Consider the following 13,134-nt stretch of genomic DNA (forward strand, 5'->3'; position numbering starts at 1 on the left):
TTTCTATGGAGAGGAGTGGCCTCTAGGAACTAATGGTCTCAGTCCTAAAATCACAGATAACTGAATTCTGCCACCAACTTTATGGTGAGGACCCCAAATTCCAGATAAGCAAGCAGTCTGACTGACACCTTGATTGAAGTCCTGTGAGACACAGTTAAGCTGTGTTCAGTCTCCTGCCCCATGGAAACTTTGAGATGATAAATGCATGATATTTTAATCTGCAAAATTTATGTAATTTGTTATGTAGCATTAGAAAACAAATACATTATCTGTACTGAGTTCTCATGTTAAAATTGGACAAGTTTCCTAAAACACATCTGGGAGATTTCCTTATTTTTCTATGGTCCAGAAAAAATAAATCTGGAGTCATCCTTTCTTTGAAAGTTGAAATTTGGCTGTGTGCCCTCCTTGCCCAAGTGTCCTTTTACAACCTTTGAATCTTTCCATACTGTCTATGGTTCTTGTCTATTCAAGTTTTCATCTTTTTTGGGGGCCACTTTGAACTTCTGTTTTTTAGCAAATCACCCATTTCCTGTAGGGTTTCAATTTATTTTTTGCCACAAAATTGTATACCTTATTTCATATATATATATATTTACCATTCCTGACTCTGCAATTATGTCTTCGTTTTTTTCCCCCTTAATCAGGTTTACCAGATGTTTATTTCATTAGTCTTTTTAAAAGACCCAGGTTTTTGTCAGGGGTGGGATTTATATATTCTTTTTACTATTTCCCTAGATAATTGATTTCAGTTCTTATCTTTTAAATTTTAATCTTCTCAAGTTTCCTGGTTTAATTTGTTGGTTTACTTTTTTTCTATAGAAAAATTCCAAACTAGCTAAAACTGTATCAACTCATGGCCAATCTTGTCTCATCTATATGCCCTACAAATTATTTTTATGTAAACCCTGTACATACAATTCCACCTGAAATATGTTAGTACATATTCTAAAAGATAAGGACCTAAAAAGGTAACAATGTCCATATCACACCTAAAATTTATAATTCTTTAATATCATCATTGTTCAAAGGATTCTAATACAGTAGAGTTGGGAGACAAGGACAGAGCCAAGTTCAAGCTGCCATCCTCCCAGAATCCTCTGTGCTGTATGGGCATGGCTTTCAAACTCTTGACCCTAAACTCACAGTAAGATATACGCTTTATAGTGCACCCCAGAGCACGAATATCTACGTGTATAAATGAAACAAATATTTCACAAGACAATACTTATACTTACCATATTGGCTGTCCACTCCCTACCTCCCCTTCTCTCTCCCTGTCCCGTTTCCTCTCTAAATGTTTGCAACCCACTAAACTGATTTCACATCACACTATGGTCCTGTTATCTTCACTCTGAAGAACAATCTATAAAGAAAACTTCTAAATACAAAATTAACTGAAATGATCTTAGATGAGTTTCAGATACCTCTTCTGAAAGAAGGGGCAGAGAAGCTGCATTTCATCTGCCATGCGCCTGGTGTCGGGTCAAGCTATTAACACGTTCAGTTCATTCATATCCTCAGTCTCTCACTTACCTATATTGTTTGTGATTCTTCATTCGCTAGAGAGCATTCTAGCAGAGTGCACTTAATAGCTTAAATGTAAATACACTTAATTATATACTTACAAAGAGTCAGTACAGAATATTTGAGATCCCCACTGCCAGTTTCTTCTATTTGGAAGTATATCTGTCTCCCTGACCATTTCTGTTTGGAATTTCAATATCTGCTCTGAACAACCTAACAATTAAGCACATTTGCTATCTGTACACTATCAAGAAGTAGAAACAATTCCAAAGGTCAAAACACAGTATTTACCTCTTTGAGGGTAAATTCTGCTAAGAGCAGCCGTCTCTTTAGAAATCTTAACTATAAACTTGAGGTGCAAGGGAAGCAAATAAGCAGCTATCAAACCAAATACCTTGGTGAGGGGGGGAAACCACCAAACTCCTTCAACATTAGCAAGTACAATTAAGACCCTACCACATCCATCTTTAGTGACTGTACTCTGTTCGGCACATATTTAATACACTTCAATAAGCCAGTTCCTCGGTTTTTGACCTTCAAAGAAATGAAAGGCACTCATCTTGTGTAACTTAAAAGAGCTTTATTTAGTACATAATCTTCATACAATTTAGTACAACAAATTATAAAAGCTCTTTGTAAGATTTTACGCATAGGAGGTTAAGTGCAGAAAATCAATTGCCACGTGAAAGTAAACCACTCTCTCATTTAATCGCTTTTTTCCAGGAACAGGCAAGTATGCTCTTCTAGGCCAAAGTTGTCATTTATAAAGCATTTGGGAGCATACTGACCAAGATACATGATTTGAGAACATTTTATCTTCCTATTAATTCCAAGGTTTAAATGAAAATTTTAAAATGGAATATTTCTATGTTAATTCAGGTAGGTTTTGGACAAAGATGAGCTAAAATTGTTACAAGGTTCATGTGGAATCAGAATAAACATTTTTAGTTACCTGTAAAGATGCAGACCAGATGAAATATCTGATAGCACCCAACACACGCACACACACACACACACACACGCACACACACATGCATGCACACACACATGCGCACACGCACGCACACACACACATGCACACACACATTTATCTAGCTGATCTCACAAAGGTCAAGAAAATCATCTTAAGTGGACAACAGATGACCTAGATAATACCTAATTATGTTCTTGAAATGAATCCCTATTTTTAAGTCTGTAATAAAGTGACTTCCAACTCTATTAGCCACTGTGATTAGTATCAGTAGCTGGTCATTTAAGAAGGTTAAAATAGCGAAATCATAATTTCAGATGTGTAATTGTACATTCATTTGCTCATCTTCTGATGTAAAGCCAAGGCCTTTCCTCTGCATAAGGGTCCAGTGATTGCAGTTCTGGTCTTGCATAAATCATACCAATAATGTACCAATTTGGGTACATTTTAATACCTTCTGATCAGCCTAGATTTTTTAAAGGTGAAATGAGTACTTAAATAAATAAATCTTGTGAAGCAGTCTGAGCTCAGAAATTTGCTTGAATTTTATGTTCTCCGAATATTTTATAATTTTCCCAACCATACCTAATATAAAAGCCATTCTTATTAGTGGCAACCTTCATCAAATCTTACCAAAGCATCCAAGCTACTTTTTGCAGGAGTGACCCTTTCTTTTCAGACCCAGATTTCCTGGGCTTATGTTGAATCATGTATTTACAACAGGAGGCAGAGATGCACAGAGAAGTGTGGTGTGGGCACAAGGGAGGGAGTGGAGCGTGTGAGCACACGGGGAGCAGCCCCTGAGCGGTGCCAGGTGGGCAGGCAGCTCACAAGAGGATGGAGACTGTGCAGGGATCTGGTGAGTCAGGTAAGTAAAGGTTAATTAAGAGCACTTATTGTACTTAGAGGTTCCTCTGAATGCTAATGCTGAAGCAAAAATCAAGTGGTTTTTCTACCCATAAGGTACAGCCTTATTCGAGGCTATCACCAAATATTAGCGCAGCCGCTGAGAGCCGTGTGGCAGGGAGCTTACGCCACAGGGCACCTGCTGTGGCTTGGCAGAGATCCAGGAGCCAGCCACTCTTCCTCTTCCCTCCCGTGTACTCCAATGAGAAGGTCATAAAAGAGAATACTGCCGAGCACTAAAAATATTTAACGTGATTTGCTAAGAGATTTGGTCATCAGGAAATAAAAATGTGCTATACATGGTCACAGTGTTTTGGAAAGAGAGTGTGTATGGATTCTGTCTTGCAAGGTTTTTTTTGGCACTTTGTATTTTTCATTGAAGACCCAACACTAAATGCTTTGGAAACAAATGGCACCTAAACTATGAAAAAAGATCACCATATGCCATCAGTGTGGTGAGGGTAAGCAGACAAATTTAAGTACACAATTCTTGCATATTCAAACTCTAAATACCCAAATGCTTAGATTAATACATATAGGAATATTTAAAATAAATTGAAATACATCTGCCAAGGTAGGGTTTTAAAAACATAACTAGATAGTCTAACGTGTTGTACCTTACATGTGCTTGGTTTCAATTAAGAGTAAGGCACTCACCGAAGGATGGACTGACCCGTGCTGTCAGCTACAACAGGCATGCATCACTACTGGCTTAATTAAAGTTTTAGTGCTGATTAAAATGTTTTATTATTGTATTATCCTAAACTGCAGTGGTCTCCAACCTTATTAAGGGATACAAGAAAGATATAATTCAGGAGTTTCAGTTGCATAATTTAATAACCCAGCTACTGTCAATTTTTTATTTAAATAAGTTTTGATAAAAGCCAAGTTATCCTTGAGTCCAACATGACAGTATAAAGTTTCTTTCTGAATACTGCTTAATAAGTAGTAGCTGAATATAAAATCATTTGAACATGTGACGTAGACATCTTCATGCCTACAGTAATTTACTTCAACACAACTGCAAGGAGAAACATTTAAATCATTTTCAACTGGCAAGAACAGAGGTGAAAGTTAATTTCATTAGCATCGTGATTAAATTAAATACAAAGTATGCTTTTATCAGCAACTTTTACATGTCCCCATTATTAGAAATTAATTATAAAAGCAATTATAAAAAAAGTTTTGACCAAGTACAAGGTACACATAATCCTCTTCGTTGTTTACAAATAAGCATGACTTAGAGGCACTTGGTTACCTTTGAGTAAGAAAAAGAATAACCTAACCAGGGCTCTCACGGTAAGATTGGAGACCACAAAGCAAACTTGGTATGAAAATGCTCTCTGCCAAAAATATCAGATTAGTGAGTTAGTTAAGATACAACATTTAAAAAATTTTAAGACTTTGCAAGGCTCTAGGCTGTAAAAAATACAAAGGCTAAAAACAAAAAGTTTACAAAATTTTGCAAACCCAGTAAATCTGAATGAGTAAGAAATCAAGAAAAAGTTTCTTACTTGCAGGACAGTTTAAATAGTATCAATAGGTTTTAAAATAATAATAACACTAAACAGTAACAAATTCTACTCGGCTACATAACATTCCTGCTCCTTTAAGGACTTACCATACAGAACTTGTAACACTTTTCTGTGTCCAGCATTAAAACAGGCATGCACATGCGCGTGCACACGCACACATACACACACACACACACACACACACACTACCAAAGTGCCACACATTACATTTCAGACAGAACACAACAAAAAACTTTAGATACATACAAAGACCTAACATGATTTTTTAAAAAATATTAAAGCATGACAATTGGAAAACATTATAAAATTTAAAAGGTGAAACGGGCAATGAGCTTTTTAAAAAGCCACCAAGTGATCTTCACGAGTGGAATAATATTTAATAATTTAATTATGCATCCCCTCAATTTGATTCAACAGTAGCTGTCTTAAGTCAGTTAAAAATCAGAAGTATTTTAAATGCTGAACAGGCTCTGGGTTTCCAACATGATACGCAGCTGTCCAGGCTACCCATGGAACACTTTCTGTGCTCTCCAACAACAAAATTCAACATCACCTTTAGAAAGCTGAAGACATTTAGGCTGAAGAACATTAATGAAACAAGACTAAAAAGACCTGAAGCTTGTATAAGGTACTCTCAAAGATGGTAACGCTAGTGTAAACATTTGTAGACTTAATCATATCACAGCTTTAAGGTACGGGCTACCTAATGACATAGGAAACGTTATCTATCTAGCTATTGACTTTCCTTACGGTGGAGTTTCACGTATCAAAAATAGATTGAATAGAAAGCTCTGTTACTTGTTTCTGGACAGCTTGTAAACATGGAATGTTTTGTTCTGAAACACTCTAGTGAAGTACGCTGTGTAGGGAGGCAGGTTTCTTTTGATCTCTTCACAGAAGCGAGGGTGGCCTGCAAGCTTCAAATCAGGATCATTCTCTCCTGGGCCATCCATCATCTAAGGCCAAAGCAAAACCAAATACAATTTTGGGGAAAAAATCGTATTTACAAGAGACAACAGAAGTAGGAGTGGGTATTGGGTTTCTTCAGGAGTGACATGTCAGTGAGCTTAAACTGAGCTAGTTCAGTGCCAGCAGCCACCTGGTCCACCTCTCTCCCCCTCAGCGTGTAAACCAAGGCTGAAGGGGAGAGTTCACGGTCCAACCACGAGCACCTTTCACGGCAAAGCTAGAACTAGAACTCGGATCTCTTTGTTCTGAGGACATACTTACACTGTTCCTCTCACAAAAATGAAATATAGAGAAGAACTACTGTGACCAGAGAACGTTCTCCAACTCACTGGAGGGCCTAGTTAGGAAAAGGTATACACGAAGCGCCATTTAAATGCATGCATTTGGTCTGTACCTCTTTTGAATTCAAGATAGTTATGGAAGGTATTTTCCCTGGACACAAATCTGAATCTCGTATTGTTTTTTTCCCCTTCCCCCCTCAGCTTTACTGAAGTGTAACTGACAAAACTGTTTCTGTTTAAGGTATACAGTCAATGACTTGATATACATGGTGAAATGATTACCACCATCAAGCTAGTTAATACATTTGTGTGTATTAATACATTATCAGATGCGTTAAGTTCTGGGGAAGCGGAGTACAGCATGATGATTATGGCCAATAACTCTGCATTGTGTATCTGAAACTTGCTAGGAGAGGAGATGTTAAATGTCCTAAATCTCAAATTCTATACACTCAAGTTTTTTTTTTCTTTTTCAGATGTAGGCTAGCTTTATCATTTTCCTCCCCTCATTTCAGAAATATCTATCAGCTTTTATACTAATAATTACAGTACACACCACCTTTAAAGGGTGAAAATCTACTGTCTGTTCTATTTGAAACCTGGCATAGCTGTAAAAACATCCTCCTCAGAAGGGAGAAAGGGAAACAGCTTGTTTTCCTGCTCTGGAGTGTACGCTTGGCCACAGAAAGCCTTTTTTTTTTTTTTTTTTTTGGTCTTTTCAGCTTTATTGAGGTATAATTGACACTCCAAGATCATGTACATAAGGTGCACAACTTAATGACTTAATAAACAGACACACTGTGAAATAATCACCACAATCAAGTTAACAACATAGCCATCATCTCACATAATTACCATCATTTTTGTGTGTGGTGAGAACACGCGAGACCTACCCTCTCGGCAAATTTCAACTATACAACACAGTATTGTTAGCTCTCGGCACAGTCAGCTCTCCGCCACTTACCTTGCACAGCTGAAACTTTGTACGCCTTGACCAACATCTCCCCACTTCCCCTTACCAACAGCCCTTGGCAACCACCACTTTAATCTCTGTAAAGTTCATTTTCTTTTAGTATCTTTGTCTGGCTGTGGTATAAACGTGATGATGGTCTCATAAAATTAGTTTGGAAGTGTTCCTTTGTCAGTTTCTTGTAAGAACTTAAGAAGGATTGGTATTAATTCTCTTTGAATATTTGGTAGAATTCACGCATGAAGCCATTTGGTCCTGGGTTTTTTGTTGTTGGAAGGTTTTTCATTACTAATCCAATCACCTTATTTGTTATTGGAGAAAGCCATCTTTGTGGGAGCATGCCAGTGGACAAAAGGGGACCCCCCCCCCACAAAAGGGTGGGTAGGGGAGTGGGATTGTACCACCAAGGCTGGGGGAGAGAGAGGGCATGGCAGTGACAGCCTCAGGCATGAGCCAAAATGATGCTTTAGAGCAGCAGTTTCAAAAGGCTGTGGTTTTGTTTTTCATTTCAGCAGCATAACCTTAAAAATTTTATGCAGAGCCTCACGATACCGACCAGCTGAAAACAGAGCTGCTCTGTTTGATGTGAGGCTGGGCACCAGAGCTCCCCTCCCATCTCTCCCATCACCCAGCCCCCCTGGCAAGTTACTAACATGCCAAAGTAGGGGGGTTCTGCAGAATGCGAGAGGAACACTTGACCCGTAATGTAATTCCACAAAGTGCAGAGGTATTTACATTCCTGAGGACTCCCATTGGCACCCTCTCCTCCCCCGAGCGCCCCGCACGTGCACGTGCACGTGGTGAGGGGGTGCTTACGTGGCCGTTGGCGACGTCCAGCAGGTCGCGCAGCCGGCAGCCCCGGCGGTGCCGGCGCTCGTAGCAGATGCTGTCCTCCAGGATCACGTAGTCCGCGCCGAAGGACCTGAGCAGGGCGTGCACGTCCTCGGGAGACCTCTTTGCGTATATCTGATAAACCTTCAAAACGAGATAAAAATGGAATAGGGCAAAACGCCACTCAACACCGGGAAGCGGGTCAAGGACCAGGTGTTGAAACCTCCCACAGGGGTTGAATCTAATCATGGCCGCCCAGCCCCGCCACCCCGTCCTGGGCGGGCGGCTCGTGCACCTGGAGTCCTGGGAGCCTGTGCGCGCAGTTTCGAAAGAGATGCTGTTGGGGACGGGGAGAGTGAGTCATGCTGAATACATCTGGATTGAGACACCAGATTTGGACTTAGAATGTACTATTTTGAGTTATGAATATATCCATCAGGAGATGCCAATTCTAAGAATGCCTCCCCGAAGTAAATAATGCGGTTAAGTTAAGAGTCTATCTTTTTAAAAGGGGGACCTTTAGACTAAAAGGATCCATTAGGGGTGGTGGTACAGTGTGGAGGCACGTATACTTGTAAGGACACCCAGCTTCTGATAATGGCAGCCGGGGAAAAGGACCCCCACAGGGTCCCCGGTCCTGGCGGGGGGGCAGCACCTGCTGTTTACTGCTGCTCTGCTGCACCTGCTTGACCAGGAGACCCTACACGTCTCTCTCCCTCGTCCTTTCAGGAGAGCAGCTCGCAGCGCCCAGCGGCAGTTCAACAGGAGGCACACATCCCATTCGCCACAGCTTCCGACACCTCAAGGGAGCAGACACAGACGGGGCGTGTCCTGCGTTCTGGGCCTTGGCGCCGGGAAAGGCTGGATGGTGGGTGGGTGGTGGGGGCGGTCACTGAGAGGCTGCTGCTTCCTTTGTTGCCCGCTGATTTCTAACGATGATGTCTCTGACTTGAGACTGGGTTGAGAGCCTAGGTCAGCGTGTCAGTGCGGAGGGCTGACATGGTAGGGGGGTGATCTGCTTCTGCTCACTGTGAGCACCAGCCTCACACTGAAGGCCTTCCTAGGATTCAAAGGTCATGAAGGAAGAAGGGCACTAGGACATTCAGGATGTCAGTTTTTAGGGCGTACAACTCAGTAGCAGGTGGAGCACAGGACTTCCTGTGCCTTTGACAAGTCTCTTCGGCATGTCTCTGGAGTCAAAATAGTGGCACCTCCAGGCTGAGCTTGGGGTCCGGTCAGACAGGCACCCTCTCCACTTCCTCTCCCTAACTTGGGGCTATCTGAACACTTGGGCAAATTGAAAAATTCCCATTTTAGCAGGAATCTAAGTTCAGACTATTCTCACAAAAAAATGGGGTATTTGGTAAAAACCACTTACTTTCAGGCTACTTAAATCGCACTCCCAAAAGAGACTTTTCAACAAATTTTCCAAGATTAAGAAGTGACTGACACAAAACATCAAAAAACTTAAATAAAAAGTTTGAAACCCCTGCTGGTGAGGACTAAGACAGGTACCCTTCTGTAGTGCTGACTGAAATGTAAACTGGTATAATCCATACAGATTTAGTAATCCCGCCTCAGTCACACATGCCCACTTCTAAGAACCGCATGTACCGAGATACACTTTGGACCTGTGCAGAGTGATAAGCATACAAGTTTACCGTCTGGAACACTGAGTGTATCATTGCAGAAGACAGCGACACAACCTAAATGGTTAAATAAAATTTGGTACATTCACATGACAAAATGTCATGCAGCTTTGAAAATAATAAGGAAGCTACTGATGTACCAACATGGTATGATCTCCAAAATATATTAAGGGCCAAAAAAGCAAGACTAAGATGTTGGTTCTTTTGTAGAACTGGGGGAAAAGAGTATGAATACATTTGTATGTACATATACACACACACGCACGCACATCTGTATATACAAAAAATTCCTGGTGACATTATCTGCCTCCAGGGAGGGGAACCAGTCGCTAGAAGACAGGGGTGGGATGGGACTGTTCCCTTTTGCATGTTCTGAACTTTGAACTGCATGGCCGCAAGTGTGGCACACACACGCACGTGTGCTCATTAGAAACGGCCACAGGAAATGTGACCAGCGTGTCTCGACTCCTTTTCCCTCTCTCTCCAGTTCAAAAGCTTCGGGGGGCTCTGTCCTCAAGCTTCCTTTTCTATATATCTCAAGGTCCTTTCCTCCTCAGTTATTCTTCTGCCTGAGAGGAACACAGGGCCTAAACAGCACACCTGTACTGGGCAGGGGGCGGGCCAGGGTCTGGACTAGGGAGGCGCAGGCCCTGCGGACTTCAGCCCCCCCACCCCTCGGCCCGCGAGCAGCCCGCAGAGGTCCTCACCGCCTTGGTTCGCTCTCTCAGGCTGTTGTCCTCGTAGTGCGGGTGGTTGGTTAAGGTCCTTCCCGTGCACAGCTTGACGCCAGCGAGCAACTGCATGCTTCCAGCGAACACAGCCTTTCTCGGAGTGTTAGAGCTAAAAGATTTTAGAGTCTGAATTAACCCCACTGCTAAGACTTCCATGCAGACAACATCACACTCTCAGGACCACCCCCAGCTATGTTAGGAAGGGCTAACGGGAAATGAATCAGGAAAAACACAGGAAGGAGGCTGCTCGAGTTTCTGATTTGCACTCAAACTATTCTACAAAATTTTTCCTATCTGTTTTTCGACAAATATTGGGAAACTTTTAATTTACTCTTTTGATGGCTTTATTCTTACAGTGGACTGTCTCAGGGTGTGGGTATCTCCTGAGTCTTCTAAGCCAAAACCCACAACCCTCTCCTGATTCTACCAAAAGAGGCCTTAGAAGACTACCAGTGCTTTTTGTATTAAACTTAACTGGAGGGCTGCCGAGAGGAAAACAAACTATAGAGCCAGAAACTGCAGCTGGTCATGAGTCAGTTCCAAGGGTTTTTGGTTAAAACAAGAAAAATAAAATCACAGGTATTACTATAAATTACTTTTCAGAAAAAAAATTAGTAAAAACAAAAGAACATGGAAAGAAGATTCTGAAATAGCAAATATTACTCAGTGTGGAGATGTACAACATTTCTGACGTGGGAGCACCAGTGTTCCATATTCCTTTCCTTTCGTCCTGATTACGAACGACTACATGCATCTTAAGGAATACAGGGCATTCTGATATTAAATTATCATTTCACTTTCCAGTTATCAGCAAGCTGTGATGTTCTGCCTCCCCGTGGGGTGTGAGGGACAATGATGGAGAAAAGCATTTTTCTTTTTTTCTACTGGAAAAAAAATAATCTTAGTAGCTGATTTAATTCTCTTCTTCTTCTTTTATTTTTTTTTAAGTAACCTGGGAACCACCTGCAAATCAATGAGGTGTCATTTTATTGTGAAGAACGTAACAGCCCTTCCATGGATTCTGCTCACTGCAGAATTTCCCAAAGAGCCCCGCTAGGAACACTGCAAGGCACACTGACCCTTCTTGTGTTCAGGAGGAGTCTACAGCTGCTAGGCTGAGCTGAAATGATGGAGATAGTTTTGAGAAGGAGTCTAACTGAAATAATTAACTCAACATATCCTGCAGAAAAAGCCAGAGCAGGCCCTTCTCAACCTTTCTGGAGATCAGGGCATGGGACTTGCTCTAGTGCTCAAGTTTCTAAGAGAAGCCCCCTCATATTCATATATCCCCTGAGGATGCGCTACTTACTCCAATTTAACGCCAAGACTGCAGCACGAATGCCATCCAGCAAAGGCCTTAGGATGTCTACAAGCGAGGCATCCTACAGTTCAAGTTGAAACATTTACAAATAATTTACTTTGGAAAAATGCAAGATTTTCTAATGATGACACTGTCATTCACTTGAATTCCAATGAGCTTTTTTAAGTGATAAAAAAGAAATGGATAGCGTGACCATGATCACACAGGGAATGACACGTAATCTGCACCCTCCCTTATTCCCGTCGGAGCCCAGAATGTGGATTTCCACAGAAGAAAGTTTTAAGTGAGCCTGGCTGTGCTTCATAGGATAGCATCCTTCTGACAACCAGACCCAGGAACACAAGCACAAACAGATGTCTGCTCCGTCCCCCTGAACCAGCAATTTACAGGGAGCTCTTGACATCTGTCCCACACGGTCAGGGAAATAGGAGGGTGTAAGTGAAAAGAGGTGAAGGTGCACAGAATTCCTCCGTGAAAGACTTTTATAAAAACTGCGCTGAAGTCAATGAATACTTACTAAACCCCCGAGTCTGTGCCACATAGACCGTGCTGGCCTCATCTATACTGTGCCATCATTGCTAAAGAGATTATAGACGGGCAAATGAAAGAAAATGTCATCATTTTCCCAAACCAGTCTTCTTTCCTTTTGTATATGCTTTACTGGCACAAACCATTCCACGGCAGTAGACTATACAGTAACATCACAAATTAATGTCAAAAAGCAGCTGTCTTTGGGTCCTCTGAACCAAAGTCTGGTCTCCACGGAGGACAAAGCCTGAGGCAGAGGCGAGAGCTAATGGGGAGAGAACTGGCCTGGCCTGTGCACTCGGTCTTACTGCTCGAGAGGGCCACACTGGCCCTTCTCCTCAAGCGACAAGTCCCGCAGCTGAGCGGATAGTATCCGTTCAGATCTTCAGACCGTCTTAGCACCATCAAGTTGAATATATAACAGGACTCAGCATCAGGGAGATGCACAGGGCTGTTTCTAATTGTGGCAGAGGTAGATGACTGACCTGTTACCTATTCATGGCAGACTACCAAGGTTTCATCCCCTTTCTTAGATTATAATCATAATACTTTGATGAATTATATAGGTCACAACGTTTTTAAAACCTCAAAATCCTAAACTGCTTGCTGGAGAGTAATAAGGTTATTCTTTATTTAGCCAAAAGTTATCGCTGAGGGCCTACTGTGTGCTGGGCTAGCAAACATGATAGGAAGTCCTGTCTTCAAGAAGCTGACTAGCTAACAGGGCCAGACTCAACTCCCCTTACAGGCAAACACTTCAAAACCAGCCAGTTGTCAGCCCACCACACACTGGTGCTTTCCGGGGGCCTTCAGCTCTGCTGGAGATGAGACACATCAGCCCTGGCACAATCACGGGAAGTCCCCTCTCCCCCGTAAGTTCTAAGAGCACCTGTGTGCCACCCCAGTGGGTCTGGTC

The 13,134-nt window shown here is 41.9% G+C and overlaps 1 protein-coding gene across 5 annotated transcripts in view; it reads right to left on the minus strand.

Moving 5' to 3' along the window:
- Nucleotides 1-2,087: 2,087 nt before the first annotated feature.
- Nucleotides 2,088-13,134, minus strand: part of DPY19L3 (dpy-19 like C-mannosyltransferase 3) — a 75,467-nt gene continuing 64,420 nt past the window's right edge. For all 5 annotated transcript variants that reach the window (XM_032486212.1, XM_032486209.1, XM_032486210.1 and 2 more), the window contains 3 exons: nucleotides 10,346-10,478; nucleotides 7,975-8,133; nucleotides 2,088-5,894 (listed from right to left, as the gene is read on the minus strand). In XM_032486212.1, the coding sequence (XP_032342103.1) occupies nucleotides 5,733-5,894; nucleotides 7,975-8,133; nucleotides 10,346-10,478 (454 nt within the window). In that variant the 3' untranslated portion in view covers nucleotides 2,088-5,732. The remainder of the gene's footprint in view (nucleotides 5,895-7,974; nucleotides 8,134-10,345; nucleotides 10,479-13,134) is intronic.

The sequence above is a fragment of the Camelus ferus genome, chromosome 9, assembly GCF_009834535.1.
Source record: "Camelus ferus isolate YT-003-E chromosome 9, BCGSAC_Cfer_1.0, whole genome shotgun sequence".
Taxonomy (NCBI): domain Eukaryota; kingdom Metazoa; phylum Chordata; class Mammalia; order Artiodactyla; family Camelidae; genus Camelus; species Camelus ferus.